Genomic DNA, 15,078 nt, shown 5'->3' with positions numbered 1-15,078 from the left:
CTGCTAGTAGCTTTGACTGATCTGAAGAGAAGTACCCTCAGAATGATAATGAAAAGACCATACTATGTTTCCTTGATTCCAAATATAATTTGCTCTGTCTACAACTGAAAAGACTTTTTTTCCAAAGTATGAACTCTGCTGACTTAGCTGGGGGCCACAGTAGTACCATGGGCAGCAATTCTGTGGCCTGAGCAGGTATATTCAAGCTAGGTCTTCACAAGGCAGAGGACTGTAGGAGCCAGACATGGTGTCCCTGCTGCTAGTACCCAGCGTAGGCAGATGACAGTAAACTGGTGTGATGCCAGTGAGGCTGCTCTCACATCCATCTGCAGCAGACTAACCTGAGAAGGAGAAAGTCAAGCACAGATATTCTACTTCCTCTCTGCTCACCTTTCATTGTCCTCAGATGTGTTACAATCAACATTTACTGTTCTGCTCGTGGATAAGGTATGAGTCAGGAGACTCCAGCACATTCCTTCCTAGGAAACAGGAACTGAACAATCAGATCTTTTCATGGACAAGGCAAAAAGCCAGCCTTCCAAGACAACAGATCTATTCAACAAGACTTTAAAGAGGGCAGCTTCTTACTTCTGATCACAACTATCTGCTTGTTGAATACTCGGTTATCTGTTTAGGGTGGCAGCTAATCAGCTTACAGAGACAGATCAGGAGTTATACTTCAAACCTGCTCAGAGGCGGTTCATTCAGTTCCATTTTGAAACCCTGTTCTTCTACGTCCAAATTAAAATTGAGGCCAGAAAGATCTGTCAACATATTACCACAACAATGGTTGCACCGCATCACACCAAAGATGCATCTAACCCAATATCATGCCTTCTGTCTAGGGAATAGCTCAAAAACAGGGCAAGCACACCGTAATCTACAATTACCACTTGAACATACCAGGCTCTGCACCTCTTCCCCCTGCCCCCCCCCCCCCCCCCCGGGGGGTTTGGCTGTCTTTGTTCAAGGACAGCCCTGATACGGTGCTCTTAACATTGGGTCAGGCTTGTGTGTGAGCTGTGAGAAGTCTCATCACGGCTTTCTCCACTATGCTCAGAAGCTGCATTTAAGTTCAGGCCCTTACATTAGGTCCTTGCCTCACTGTCATCCTCAGCTCTAAGCTGGCCTTCCCTTGCAGAGCAGCCCACTCTTACTGAACCCCGATGGTAATGTTTCTTTTGAATAAAACAGGAAATTAGATTCTAACTTAACAAGGGTCCACACACCAATTCAGCAATAGCTAATGTGACTTGATAAGTCCTTGCTGAATGTAAGCCCCCCTCTATGTTCCACAGAAAGCTTCAAGTGCAAATTCACATGTATTCTAGGTTCAGGATGATTTAGGACAACTGGCCCATAAAAGCAAGAATGCATTCAAAAGAGTAAAAAAAAATAAAAGCTTCTCTGCTCTTTTCATGTCTACACGTTGGAAAGCCCCCCCACGTGCCTCTATCATCGTATAGTACAAGACAGATTTTCAGTAATCAGTAGGAAATGGAACTAGCAGTGAAGGCAGTGATATTCATGCAGTGCGATTTACCACAAGGCATCTGTCTATACACGAATTAGCGTTTTCCTTAATTATATGTCATAGCAAATCCCAAGATTCTCAGCTGGCCCTGTCAGTTAATATTAACTACAGACTTAGAAAATGCTATAAAAAGAAGAGAAATTGCATTCTGTAGAGGCAGCAACAGCACTTTACAAGTAATGTAAATACAGCTGGACTGGAGACTGCTGTATTCACACCATTGGTCCCGCTCCACTGTAGAGTTTGTGAATGCACACGATGCAACATAATTCAGTACATAATATATTCAGTTAACGCACAGCTCTCACGCAGAACAAAAGCACTACCAGAGGCAGGTAACAGAAGCAATTCCAGAGCAACACATGGATAACTGGGCACCTATGCTCACCACTTAATACACAACAGTTTCTTTTTCAAAACTCTGAAAAGATATAATCATAAAGAGGATGCAGTCCTACAGAGGACTGTGTAAAGCAGACGTCTAGTTTGCTCACTTGATGAAATTTTGTTCATGCTGTTCTTGAACAAAAATGAAGTCTACTTTTCTGTAGTTTGGACACTGCTATCCAATAGCCAGTCACTTGGCAAAAAAAAGTAATACTGAACCTTGGCCTGCAGGCGCCCTGAGGCCTTGTGCCTGGGATGGGACAGCCACTCAGAGGCATCAAGTGGTCTCCCTTGGGATCCTGAGTGTTGGCACATACCAAGCATAGAAACTCCTCAGACTGCATAACAAAGTCCATCTGCAGTTGCACAGGTTCAGGAGCACAAAGCACAGAAAAGCTATCAAATATGGCAACTCCAGACAGGGTCTACAGGCTCCCTGATCAGCCAAGCACGGTAACTTCACAAATTAGCAGCTACAGAAGAGAGGTCATATTGCAGCTTGCAGAAGCCAGTCTTTCTGCACAAATCATAGCTATAATCATCATGGACACAGGGAGCCAAAGCTAGCAGACCAGACACCCTTCTCCATTACTCTTCGGCGAAAGGAAAGCGTGCAGCCTTTCCTCATCATCATTTCTCATTCAGTCCATTTCATCTGCTCATTGCTCCTCAGGCATTTCACACCCACATTCATCTCCTTTCCACGTTCCCTCTCTTCCTTTCCTACTTGTATATTTTCTATCTTGCCTCTTCCGACACGTTTAAGAGAAGAACAAATTGATCTAGAGGGGACAGCACAACTACCAATTTCCTCATCACCGTATTTAGCTCCCATCCAACTAGATCTACTGGCTTGGCCAGAGAAATGAAAACAGCCCAGGCTTTTCTAAAACATTGAAGTTAAATTCTTTGACTTGAGGGGAGAAGGCACAGCCCAACGAATAAACTAGGCTAAGGTTTTTGCTCTCTCCTTACAGACAAATCCCCAGCAGCAAAAGACTATCTCAGGGCACAATGTATTTCTTGGCTTCAGTTACGCCAGTAATTCACATCAAGCTTATACCTTTTTACCAAGGACCCTCAGGAAGATATCCATTTAAATGTTACTTGATACTTTTATAAAATGCATTTCTGTTTTAATCAAAGACTTCTTTCTGTTTTTTCAGCCAAGAAGCTCCCACAAACATTTCATTTTTCTTTCGGGAAAGGAGTTAAGTAATTAGGTTTCAAAAGGAAGAACAGTCAATTCTTTTCTACATAATTGCATCTACAGTCATTTCCTTATAAATACAAATGCAGTGTATTGTGCTATGATAAGTTTGAATATCTAAATTATACTGCTTATTCCCAGCCCCCTCAGTTCTATAGTTCATGACTTGGAAAGCGACCAAGTCAGTCCTGACATGATAAACCATAACAGCTCCAAAGGTCAGTGGGAATCACTTCAACTCAGTAGGTTTCAATGGCTCCATTTCTCAGGCCAGTGTTTGTAAGATTTATTCTTTAAATGGGCCTTGATATGCCAGAATTTTATAGATTCCATTGTTTGCAAATGTCTGTGCTTATATAAAATGCTATTTACATTTAATATATACTTGACAGCTTGCAACACATCAGTAATTAACAGGGAGTGTTTAAGATATGAATGACTCTAGAGGTATTGCTACACTGAAAACAAAGACAAATATTCTTAACTCTGATTAAAATAACTATGGAGACAGAACAGGCTTTTAGCTTAGGCTTTTCTGTACATTTTGATTAAAAGCTCCTAACCCTAGTTAGCAGCCAAGTTATGATCCATTAATGGATATTTTATTGTCTACTCTTCTACATTCCTCTTGCCTATCACTTTTCCTTGGAAGAAAACTCAACATGGTAATGCACAGCCTAAAGGTTTATCCCAGAAAAGGAAAAAGCTCATATGTCTTTATATGTAATCCTCTTCTCTGCCAGTGCAGGATCATTCTTTCTGATATCGTTATGGCAGTTATATATATATACCAATATGGTATAATGGCATATGCTAGCACAAGGCCTGAAAGTAGTCTTGCTGCAGTGATTACGTTGCCTCCAGCCTCACTCAGCATTTCCACATAAGGCTTCACAGCTCTATGATGTCCACGTACAATTTAGGGTTTGCACAGCCTCTCTAGCTCTGGACCCAAGCACAGGGCATGGGGGCCTGAAAGCTTGAGGCATAGTTGGGAAAAGGGACCAGAAGAGAGAGTTTCCCACATAAAGCAGAAGACTGCAAAGCTTTCTAAAAGCAGGCGGAACAGATCATTTACAGACTGTGGTACTGCTTCCCTAATGGAGGCACCAAGGGCTGCTGTTACCCCTCACTTAAACAATTCAGAGGTGCAGAAAGGCTCTAAGGAAGACAGAGCAGTGCAAGCACTACACGCAAAGCAATACTCTTTGGGATAACGTTAGCCTGACACACAACGGAGGACTGGTGATTTAGGTTGAACATAATTTCCTGTGACCATGGCTCCATGACAAATCACCTATGATGTAAAGAGTACACAGTGCACTGGGAAAAGAACGGTTCCTTGGGGAGCAAAAGTGAATTCACATCTAAATGCAGACAACCTTGTAAGGGGGTGATAAGGCTGCGAGAACTGCAGTCTCAATCCTACAGTACTGCTCAGCACTGAGACTACTCAGGACAAATTGTTTCCAAGGTATGGATATGATTTCAAGATCAAGACCCATTTTTGTACTGTTACAGTTCCTGCTGCTATCTGGTTATTGCAAGCCAGCCTCCACTATAAAACATCTGGGCTTGCCTGTACAGTGTGCACGTATCAGAAGTCTCATGCCATAACTAGGTACTGATACTAACCCAAGAAAAGAAGCAGGCAAGTTAAGTGTCATGATGTAGTAATGTGTTCACTGCACTGCCATGTAATAGCTGGACATTGAGAAACACGTATGATCTGACGGTAAACTAGTAAACGTATCAGTGCTAGGCTGCTTATTTCTCTGACAGCTTTGTTCTTGAATTGCAGTTTTTTATAACATCCCTTTTGTGGCCTTTAAGGTAATATAAACACATACAACTAGGTTTTCATGTTAGTTTTACGTCACTCCAACCCTGGTGGAGTCAAGAAGGTTTTACATCACAGTAGTGAGAAAAAAAACGTTTTCCTACCTAATGAAAGGGAAACCTATATGGATTTCTTACATGGAAATGGCAGTACTCCTATATGCTGATGTGAAAGAAAACTTGATACGAGTCCTATGCGGAAAGCAGATTCTTGTACCTTGCTCTCTCCTAGGTTTCCCTCCAAAGGGCAAAAAGGGGATATGATTTACCTCTTTCTTGCCCTTTAGCATGTCTAGAAGGGTCAGGCAGGGTGACTGAATCACTTTCAATACTTTCTATAATAGTCCCTAGGATTATTATCACTAGGACCTCTGTGAATGTTGTTAATAGAAGACTTCCATATGCTGTAAACAGCCTCTGGTCTGTTTTGTGTAATTATACTGCTGATGCCATGGTCCTTATCCCAACAGGCTGTGTCTACTACCACACCAGCTAACTGGGACCACTCCCAGGCCATACGGCAGAACTAACTGGCAATTGCAGCTCTCTGCCTTCTACATTCTTTTCTCCCCTCAGAAAGTTCACATCCAGAAATCTGGATTTTGCTGCTGAACTTGCATCCTTTCTGGTAGCAGCCATGAGACAGAGCTGGTTTACTTCTGCTTTTCTATTTCTAGAAAAGATTTCCTGTTCTGTACAAGCAAGGACATGCACAGGCCGGGACTCAGGTAGCCTCAAATTCTGCTACACACTTCCTGGATCACTTTTTACAGCCCACTTGCTCTCTTCACGCCTCATTTCTGAGCCATTAAATAAAGATATTGCTTCTGCCTTCCTACTACCTTTTCCTCTCTCCTCTGTGCGGGGCTGGGTGGGGAAAATCCCTTTTCCGATACTCCTAGAATGCAGAACTGCTGGCTTTTGCTTTCTTTTACATCCTTGCACTAAAAAGAGTCCTTTCACTGATGAGAAGCGTTGCACTGGAAATAAGGGAACGTTACTGCTTTCGTTTCCTTGGTAGTTTGCTTTATGAGAACAGCATCTGGTCTGGCAGGCCTCCCTCATGAAGTACAGTAGGATCTTAATGATACAACAGAAGCAGTCACTTCCAGGTTAAGAGTTTGGGCCCATGATGCTTCATGGTAAATCTTTGCCTTTTCACATACTTTCTGCTTGTCTTATCTTGACAAGAAATGTGATTACATAGCAAACCAGTGCCACAGTCTGCCCTGCCTCTATTTTACTACTAGAATTTGACAGCAGGGGCTGCCTCAAACACCAAATAAAGTAGAAGTCTCTGATAAAAGAATTACCCTGTATTTGTTTTCAGAAGCAGTAAAGAAAGTAACCAAAACCACCAAATGTTACTTGCACAACAGGCAGAAAAACTATTTATAGTTTGATAGGCCTATCTAAATAAAACAGGACAGAGCTGCACCCCTGTTATCCTTCATGCTCAGTCTCCATTAGCTTTCTGTATTCATTTCTCCTGTGCTTTCAGTTCTCTGAAATGGCTCAATGCACAGTTGCATGTTTGTTCCTGCTAGCCCCAGGGAAGGGCACCTGGGGACAGGGAAGGACTAATCGTGCCTTTAGAAAGTAATATGAGGAATGATACCTTCAGGAATGCTTTAGGAAGTACTACTAGGAGGAAACGTCAGATAAAAGAAACTGTAACCACCGCCTGAGGGGCGGTAGTAGAGGAGAAGCACAAGGATTTGTGAGTTGTGCTATATCAGCAATAGCAGTAGTAAGAGGAGAGCTTACACTGAACAGAACTACAGCCACTGAAGATGCTTGAAAAATCAAACAAGTTAGTTCTACAGCTGCTAAATATCATTTTGTCAGGAGAAGCAACAGTCAGCTTCACCCTAAGGGACAGGGCTAGGAACAATAACACAGCTAGCACAGCAGGGGCCTCACCGCCTAGGCTCCATTCCACAGTACCTGAACAAAGCAAGCAGGACAGAGCCAGAGACAGCAGCCAGGTTCAGTCCAGCATCCAGATATCAGGCAAGTTTGAGGTGAAGAGACATAGGAAGCCAGGCCAGGCAGTCAAGCCACAAGGCAGAGTCAGGCACGTCCCAGCCATTGCTGGGCAGGTTCAAAATGATGAGGGTAGACCTAATAGCAAGCTAGGAAACCGGTTTGCAGGTCAGAACCCAAATTAATAGGGCCCATGGCCAAGCAGGGGCACAGCTATAGCTAAGCTGGAGACCAGCATACCTACAACACATCTCAAGCAAGTAGCAAAGCCCTAGAGCTGAGCTCAAATAGAGCTCCTGGCCCATGGCCATGGGTGGTTGTTGTTGCTGTTGGTGGTGGTGGTGGTGGAGGACCCAGGTGAGGCTGGTCACAGCCATTAAGGCCTATTAGTCACTCAGGGCCCTGATACATTAATTCACTTACCTTAAACAACAGAAAATGCAATATAGTCCTTCAGAAATTCCACAGCTTCACAAACACTGTATTTGTGCAAACCAAGGATATTTTGGAAGAACTGTGTCATCTCAAATATATGTCTCAGGACCACACAGACACCACCGCTTTACAATTTAATTTTCAAGTAATTATTGGCACTGCTGATGCTAAACATGACTTGTTCTTGCACAACATGCGATTGCATTCCTCTCAGCATTGTGATAGCTCAGAACGTTTTGCCCTGCCTGCGCTCACTCACAGTCATTCAATTTACTGTTTGGAAAATGGCAGGAGCCCCACAATGTGTTCCTTGAATCAGTGTAGCCAGTTTCTTCCCCTCCAACTACTGTTTTAAGAAATATCCCAAAGTGCCTTACTGAACATACTATACACACACCCCTCCCTAAATCAGGGATCTTTAAAACATCTCTGACACAGGGACATCCAAGAGCACGTGACTTTTGAGAATCTTGACTATTATCTCTATTTACTTTATTATTTGATTTTTAGTGTGTCTATACTACGTGCAATTGTGCTGTGTAGAGAACAAAGCTAGCTGTAGCAAAAGAAACTATAGAACAATGTTAGCATGGTGCTGTGCTTAGGATAGTTAACACTGCTGAAAAGCAATACTCAGCAGCAGTAATTAGTCTGGAAGAAGTTCTGTACCAATATTTCTATTTTGCTTCCAGGCTCCAAACTAGCATCGCTGCATGGTGCTCTTTGTACAGTACTGGCATACCCTCTGTTTTCTTCCTGATTCAGAGTACTCTTGCTCTGTTGATAAACTGAGTGGAAAGATGAACAGCCTCATGTCTATTTGACCTGACAGCTTGTTGAAGTCTGGCTTATAGAGGGCAAAAGAGAAGTTGAGAACCACTGAAATATCATTCACTTCAGGAGCTTAAAGAGAAACTGTGGTAAAGAGAAACTGTGGTGACCTTAAATGCAATAGGAGGAATGTTTGGGAACGTCATTCAAGTTTGTGTGACCAAACTATAACTGTGAAAGCGCTATCTTCTTTTTAACTCTTTACCTTATCAAGTCTGGCAAAAAACGTAGAAGACTACCTACATAAATATTAGCAAATAAGCTACTCTCACTGGAAGCAAGAGTGCTTTCAAAGTGTGCTGAGTGGCCCTGAGTGACTAATAGGCCTTAATGGCCCTCAGCAGCCTCACCTGAGGCCTCCATCCACAGCACCTGCCCATGGGCCCAGGCACTCTATTTAAGCTCAGCCCTCGGGCCCTCTAGAGCTAATGCAGCTCTGCCTGTATCTTTTTTGTCTGCGTTTTGTCTTGCAGACTGGTTTTCTAGCTTGATTTTTGGATCTACCTAGTAATGGTTGGGCTATATCTGACCCTAGTTGCTGTCACCAAACCAGGTCGTGATGTCATTTCCCAGCTTGACCTTGGATCTGCCTCATCGTGATAGGCTTGTGTGAGGATGTGGACCCTTGGCTGAATCTGCTGCTACCTGGGTCTGCCTTGTTTGCCTTATTCAGGTATTGTAGGACGGGGCCCTGGTTGGTGAGGTTTTGTTTTCTGCTGGTTCTGTTACTATACTTGGCTTTTTGTCCCTTAGGGAGCAGCTGGCCCTCACTGCTCCCTGGAATAAAGCTTTCTGCACCAACTTCATTTTGTTTCCTGAAACTACTAGTTTAAGTTAAATGTTTTCCTTGTTCCCTTATGTTTTTAAATGAATTGCACTAAATCAGTAGCACTTTTAACTAATGAAGTTAAGTTAATAAACCTTCCATAGGTGATCTGTGCCTAAAAAGCTCCCATATGGAAAAGTAAGAGCTTGATTTATTGGAAGTGCTTGTTACTTCTATTTTTCTAGGATTCTTCAGAGACTGATTCAGAGTAGCTACTGCATGCTTTCTCAGCACTTGTAGTTACATATTTAGGCCATATAGTCAATTCTGTTAATAGTGCAGTAGAAAAATGTTCCCTTCTGTCTTCAGATTAATGAAGCTTTTATCAACATAAACTGCTGATGTCAACTGCATTGAACTCTTGCATCAAACTCAGATTGGTGTCAATCCCTATCCTACATATGAAAGATTAACTTTACAACAACATCTTAAGCAAGATTTTTCCACTTTTAAGTGATGAATTAAGAACCAACTTCATTCACCCTTTCATTTGTGCCACACTAATATCCCTGGTATCCACTAATATCCCTGGAGACTTTGAAAGAGTGAGAGGGAGTTCAAGGCCTGCTTGAACTAACCGCTGGCCTACAAATGCAAGGCTCATGACCCTAAGAGTTCAGATGAAGACAGTGGGGACTAACTAAGCATGTGCAAATTGTCCTCTTTAACTTGGTCTTAAATGATGAACATCCAGCAGGAACCACCAAAGCAATGTTCATGTCAGTCTGTGTTGGTTTACTAAATCTAAAATTGCCTGCAGCAGGGACAACGGAGAACTATCACTGCTACCTGAATTAAAGCCAGATCCCCTGCAATAAAGCCCTGTTCGGGGAAGGCAACTTACGTTTAAACCTAAGTTTTCATGAAATGCATGAATTGCTTTCTCTTGTTCTAGTCCTGGCCTTGTGACAGTGCCAGGATCCCTGACAAACAAATTACCTGGCTCTTTCTTTGCTAATTGGAGTTTATAGTTTAAATTGGACAATGCTGTAGTATATTGAGATAGGGCAGGAACAACCAGTTGGGAGTCCTGGTGCTTACTGTGGACTAGAGCAACGGTTCTCAGCCTTCCTCTACTGAAGCCAACTGGCCATAAATAAAGGAGTGTTATGGGCCTTACTGTGACTCTCAGCTGAGGATTTTCTTTAAAGGACTGATTATGAGATGGTGAGAAACATGGACCTCTAAGTTCTCTGAAGGGAAAGGACAGGCCCAACAGGAGAATGTTATTCTTCTACACCTTCAAAGGTTCTCCTATGCCTTTCATTCTACATAACAAAGACGTAGAAGGTGACTGCAGAGAATGAGGTACAGAACAAGAGAATGGTGAATGGACAGGAGTTCTTTCCAAAGACTGGAAACTTTTCCTGGGGTCCTTTGACAAAAACAGTTTTTTGCTGTACTGTATTAGAAAGTTATCTTCAGCTGAGCTATCGTCTCACTGACAAAACAGGAGAATGTTTCCCACAGGGTAACAAGTGTACACTGGCTATCCTGTTGCCAAATGGGACAGAAACAAGACCTACTTTTGCTATGTGATAAAATAGGTTTAAGTGTTGTGCCTTGTGCTTGCTCTGGATTTAAAAACGTGCAGGTATTCAAATAGAAATGAGAATTTGTCCTTTTGTTTTTTTGAATACTCTTTCATTTCATACGCAGAGATATTTCCCCTTCCTTATATTACTGACTCTAAAAAAGCTAATTGCTTGCGAAACAGACAGGAAACTTGAACAGCTGCCTATAGCTGAGCCCTGTCTGATCTTGGAGAGCAGTTAATCTTGCTGTGATTGCATTTGCTTGAACAATGTAACTGAACAACAGACAAACCCAGTGTCATTGCTTGGTGTTCAACAGACTGTAGTAGTTTACTCAGTGCTATCAAAACTTCCTTTAACTAAATGCCATTTGGTAAGGAGAATGTAGGTGTTTTCCTCTATCTAGCTATACTGCTTTAGAGTAAGTTTGCAAATAACCAGTTCAAAATCTATTTAATGGAACAGCTATATTTATGAAATGGCTTCTATACTGTTGTATCCTTTTAGGACTGGGCATTGACCTTTTCTTAAATTGCTAGTCACTTGCAGAGCAGGCATATGCCTTTGCAAATGATTATAATTCAACTAATGCATTATAATGCGGCGATATGTAGTTATATGCCTTTGCTCTGTGGGAAGAACTGTTTTTTGTTTTTATTCCGTTGTTAAGTAATGTCATGCCCTGCAATGTAGGCTTCCTTCATTGGCTGATAAAAGTCCTCAAGTTTGTGCTAAATGCTACAGTGAAAGCTTCCTGAAGGGCTTGGTACAAAGTTGGTGTGCTTGTTAGTCTGCTGGGTGTGCAAAGAATTCTTAAACACAAAATTAGAGGGGGACTGTGACTAGACACAGAACTGAATTATTCCAAGCAAGAACTGTTAGACTCCCAGACATAGTCTGCTACAAATAATCTCCTTCCTATGGAAAAAATAGCTTGTTCTCTTAAAGCTAAGTTGTCATTTTCCCACAGGGACAGGGAGATAGCAAAATGAAGAAAGGAGGTGAGTGAGAGAAATAACAGAAATGAATGAAAAGGGGATAGCCCTGGAAGAAAGGAAGGAAGAAATGAAGGGGGAAGGGAAAATGAAACCAAGTTGGGGAGGGATGAACAGAGGAAGGTAAAAGTGAGCAAAGAAATTACTTCCATAATGCAATATTTATTATGGTACACTAAGTAAAGCATAAGTTGGGTAAATAAACTGAACTCGCAAACTTTTCACAGAATGCTATTTAAAATTATTCTGGGCATGATTTGAGGGAATGTCCTACTATTAACTTCCACAGTTGTCCTGTCTGTGGACTATTTCCTTTCAAAGGGACTCAGACCCTGAGGGTAGCATCTTTTGAGCTGGCAGACTGGTATGCACAATATTATGTGAACTGGTTTTTCTTCATATATGAACTCCTGCAAGAATACAGTTCTTTCCCCCTGCCCCAATGCCTACCATTACGGGATTTAATGGATGTGTTCAGGGATGGCTGGAGCCCTTATGACTGAATACACCTGACAGTTTTTGCTTTTACCAGAGTATGCTTTAGTTCACTTCAACAGACTAGAGCTGGACCTCTAGGTTTTGAATAATGTAAATTATTTAATCCTTGAGCATGGATAAATCACTAACATCTGTGCTAGTCTTTAAAAGGGGCATATAAATATCTACTTTCCTAACCAGCAAAGAGGCTGCTACGTGTAACCATACCTTAATTTACCACAAACAAGCACCATTAAAATCATTGAGATTTACCATAGTCTTTAGTGTTAGGTGTCCGAAGTTTTGTCCTATCTGTAGCAGTTTGGTAGCAATTAAATGATCTGGGTTATATCAGGTTTGATTACACTGGCTCTTGCAGACCTTCCGCAGTCTTATTTTTTTATACCTTTTTTATCCATAAACCCTTCTGGAAACCTGCCTGATTCGGAGAAACTAGTTTTCTAATAAAAAAAGAAACAAAAAACACTAAGTTCATTTGTGAATAAAGTGATTATTTCTTGCTACAGCTCATGTTCAGTTCCTCTAACCCACTTCTCAAGGAAACAGCAACTTTCAGGTATAAATGAAAGGAAAAGGGGGCCAAAAGGATAAGACAAAGGAAAGCAAATTAATGGGGCCTGAAACTATCAGCTCCCCTTTAGACGGAGGAGGCAAGTAAAATCATCAGCACTTGCGGTATCTTCTGAAGCTCTCAACGTCTGCAGGCTTTTTTTAATGTTTCATACTGGTTTTTAGAATATTGGTTTTTTTAGAGAACAGGAGTGTTCTTCTCTGTATGGACATGGGTGGTGGGAAAGAGATACCTGCTTCTGTCCTGGTCTATGCTATTTGTTGATTAACAGCCTGTGGTAAGTTATCTGTCTTATAGTGATCGGTGCCTGGAAATGACCTTTTCTCACCCTTGGATGTTCAAAGGCCATTCTTGTCTAAGTACAGCTATTCTTCCAGGTGAGTCCCTTTGAACAAATCATTGCTGTGACAAACTTGCTTTGCAAATTTGTAATCCTCTCAAAATTCTATGCCAGAACTGTTAGCAAGATAAACATACTTCTGTTAGATATTTAAAAAAAAAATCTCAATTTGTATTTCAGATTTAGTCTTATTACAGTCCTTGGAACTTTTCTTGTCCTGTCTAAATAAGAAAATCTTCATGTTGCTGTAATAGAACAGCCTTTAATGCTCTAGATATAAGAGAGAACTTGGCTTTTTATCTAGCTAAACAGAAAAGTAGCAAGTTGGCACATTCCTTATATTTCATTTTTTCATACAGCACTAACATTTTGTACTAATTAGAGCTTTGCAAAGAATTCTTCTAAACAGTTGTCCATCAGCAAAAGACAGTTCAGATAGGTATTTTCCCAAGAATTTTACTGATATAATTCCAGGAAGAAGTAAATACTTTCATTCTTCTACAATATTTTGAAATTAATTTAGAAATTTATGTAAAATATTAATATGGAGTGACCAAAAGGGACTTATTTTGATACTTTTCATGAGATTTTCAGAATTTAATCTCTTTATTTCAGAAACTTTTTTCTGGGAGCAGTTTTTGCACAGGTGAGGTTATCCATTCACTGATCAGCTCTAATGCTAATGTTCATGCAGATTTCCTTTAGAGTAAACTTTGTACACACCCCTCAGACTTTTCAGATCCATCAGTCATATATTATTGACTTCAAGCATTACTGATTAATGTTGTGTGTAAACTTGTTTCTGCTCCTAGAGAGTAGAGGAATAGCATCTCTTGTTACTGTTAGATAAACGATATGCTGCTGCTTACTTTATTCTGTTTCTTGCTATGTCTCCTTACCTTCATCTGCTTATCTTTTGTGTCCCATTTCACTGTCCTGTTCTCCCCTCTAAACTATTTTCATAATACTCAGTTATATATAGATGGAAGAGGCCTAGCCTTTACCATCTATATAAGAGGAATTTGCACTACAATTTGGAAAGTGCGAGGTGGCTTGTATATGAAGCACATGGCAGTGGCCCATAAAAGTAATGGGGCAGTGTTGCATGTTTGCTGCTCCTCCCAGAGCCTGCTTGGCCACGGGCCACAAGTCACTCTGTCCCTGGCTGCTACTGCTGCTTCAGGGATCACAACTGCTGTTGATGCTATGGAGGCAGCTCCTTGTTCACTGCTGCAGCCAAAAGCTTCAGAGCCTGCTTCAGATACCACCTCTTCTAGGGCTGAGACTCACTTTGCAGTGCCCAGTGGCACAGCTGTACTCAGTACTGAATTTCTCACGTCTTATTCAGGGGAGTACAGTATGGTGTACTGTGACCAAGCCCCATGCAAGCAGATCAACTCTTCAGGCTCCTGAATTCAAAGGCTACAAACTTCAGCTCCTTTTTATATGCCTTTAGTTAGTAACTGTTACAGTGTAACATGCATGGTCCTCTAGCTTTCATCTTCTATTCTGCACTAATTTTACTTCACCTATACGTTAAGTACACTCCAGCACCTCTGCTCAGCACACTGTATCTTGATTATTTTTTCTTCTGCATGCTCCTCTGTAGGTAACTTCTTGTAACTTATCTCTTTGGTAGACTACAAGCATTCTGATAATTAATCTTCACTTATCAGTTGCACTTTAAGCCCCTCACTATTTTCACTGCACAGCTGTAGTAATTAGACTTCATATTTAAGCAGTTGGAATACAGCTAACCTATACAATAACTTGGGGTAGATTTTTAAGTAATTAAAAATACAGATAGAATCTTAACTTTCTGTAAGATTTTGTTACTTAACAAGTAATGGTGAGTTACTTGTTAGTTACTTAACAAGTAACAGGGTTGCAGGATAGAGCAGCGCAAAAGACTACACCTATACCAAAGTCCTAGGCCTTGATTTATATAAAAGACAAAAAGCTCAGATGGGTTGTGACAAAAGATGATAAAATTGTGAAGTTCTAAATGTACCTGGTTTCACATGCCTGGGTGACTTGTTTCTCTTTTGCATCAGATCTTGTCACCTGATTAGTCATTGCTCTGCGAAGGAG

The 15,078-nt window shown here is 41.3% G+C and overlaps 1 protein-coding gene across 1 annotated transcript in view; it reads right to left on the bottom strand.

Annotated features, from left to right (window-relative positions):
- WAPL (WAPL cohesin release factor) overlaps positions 1–15,078 on the bottom strand; it is a 100,939-nt gene extending 85,861 nt beyond the window's left edge. The window contains exon 1 of the mRNA XM_068950703.1: positions 14,999–15,078. Within this exon, the coding sequence (XP_068806804.1) occupies positions 14,999–15,063 (65 nt within the window). The 5' untranslated portion in view covers positions 15,064–15,078. The remainder of the gene's footprint in view (positions 1–14,998) is intronic.

Source organism: Struthio camelus, chromosome 7 (assembly GCF_040807025.1).
Source record: "Struthio camelus isolate bStrCam1 chromosome 7, bStrCam1.hap1, whole genome shotgun sequence".
Lineage (NCBI taxonomy): Eukaryota > Metazoa > Chordata > Aves > Struthioniformes > Struthionidae > Struthio > Struthio camelus.
This window is presented reverse-complemented; position numbering and strand designations above follow the sequence as displayed.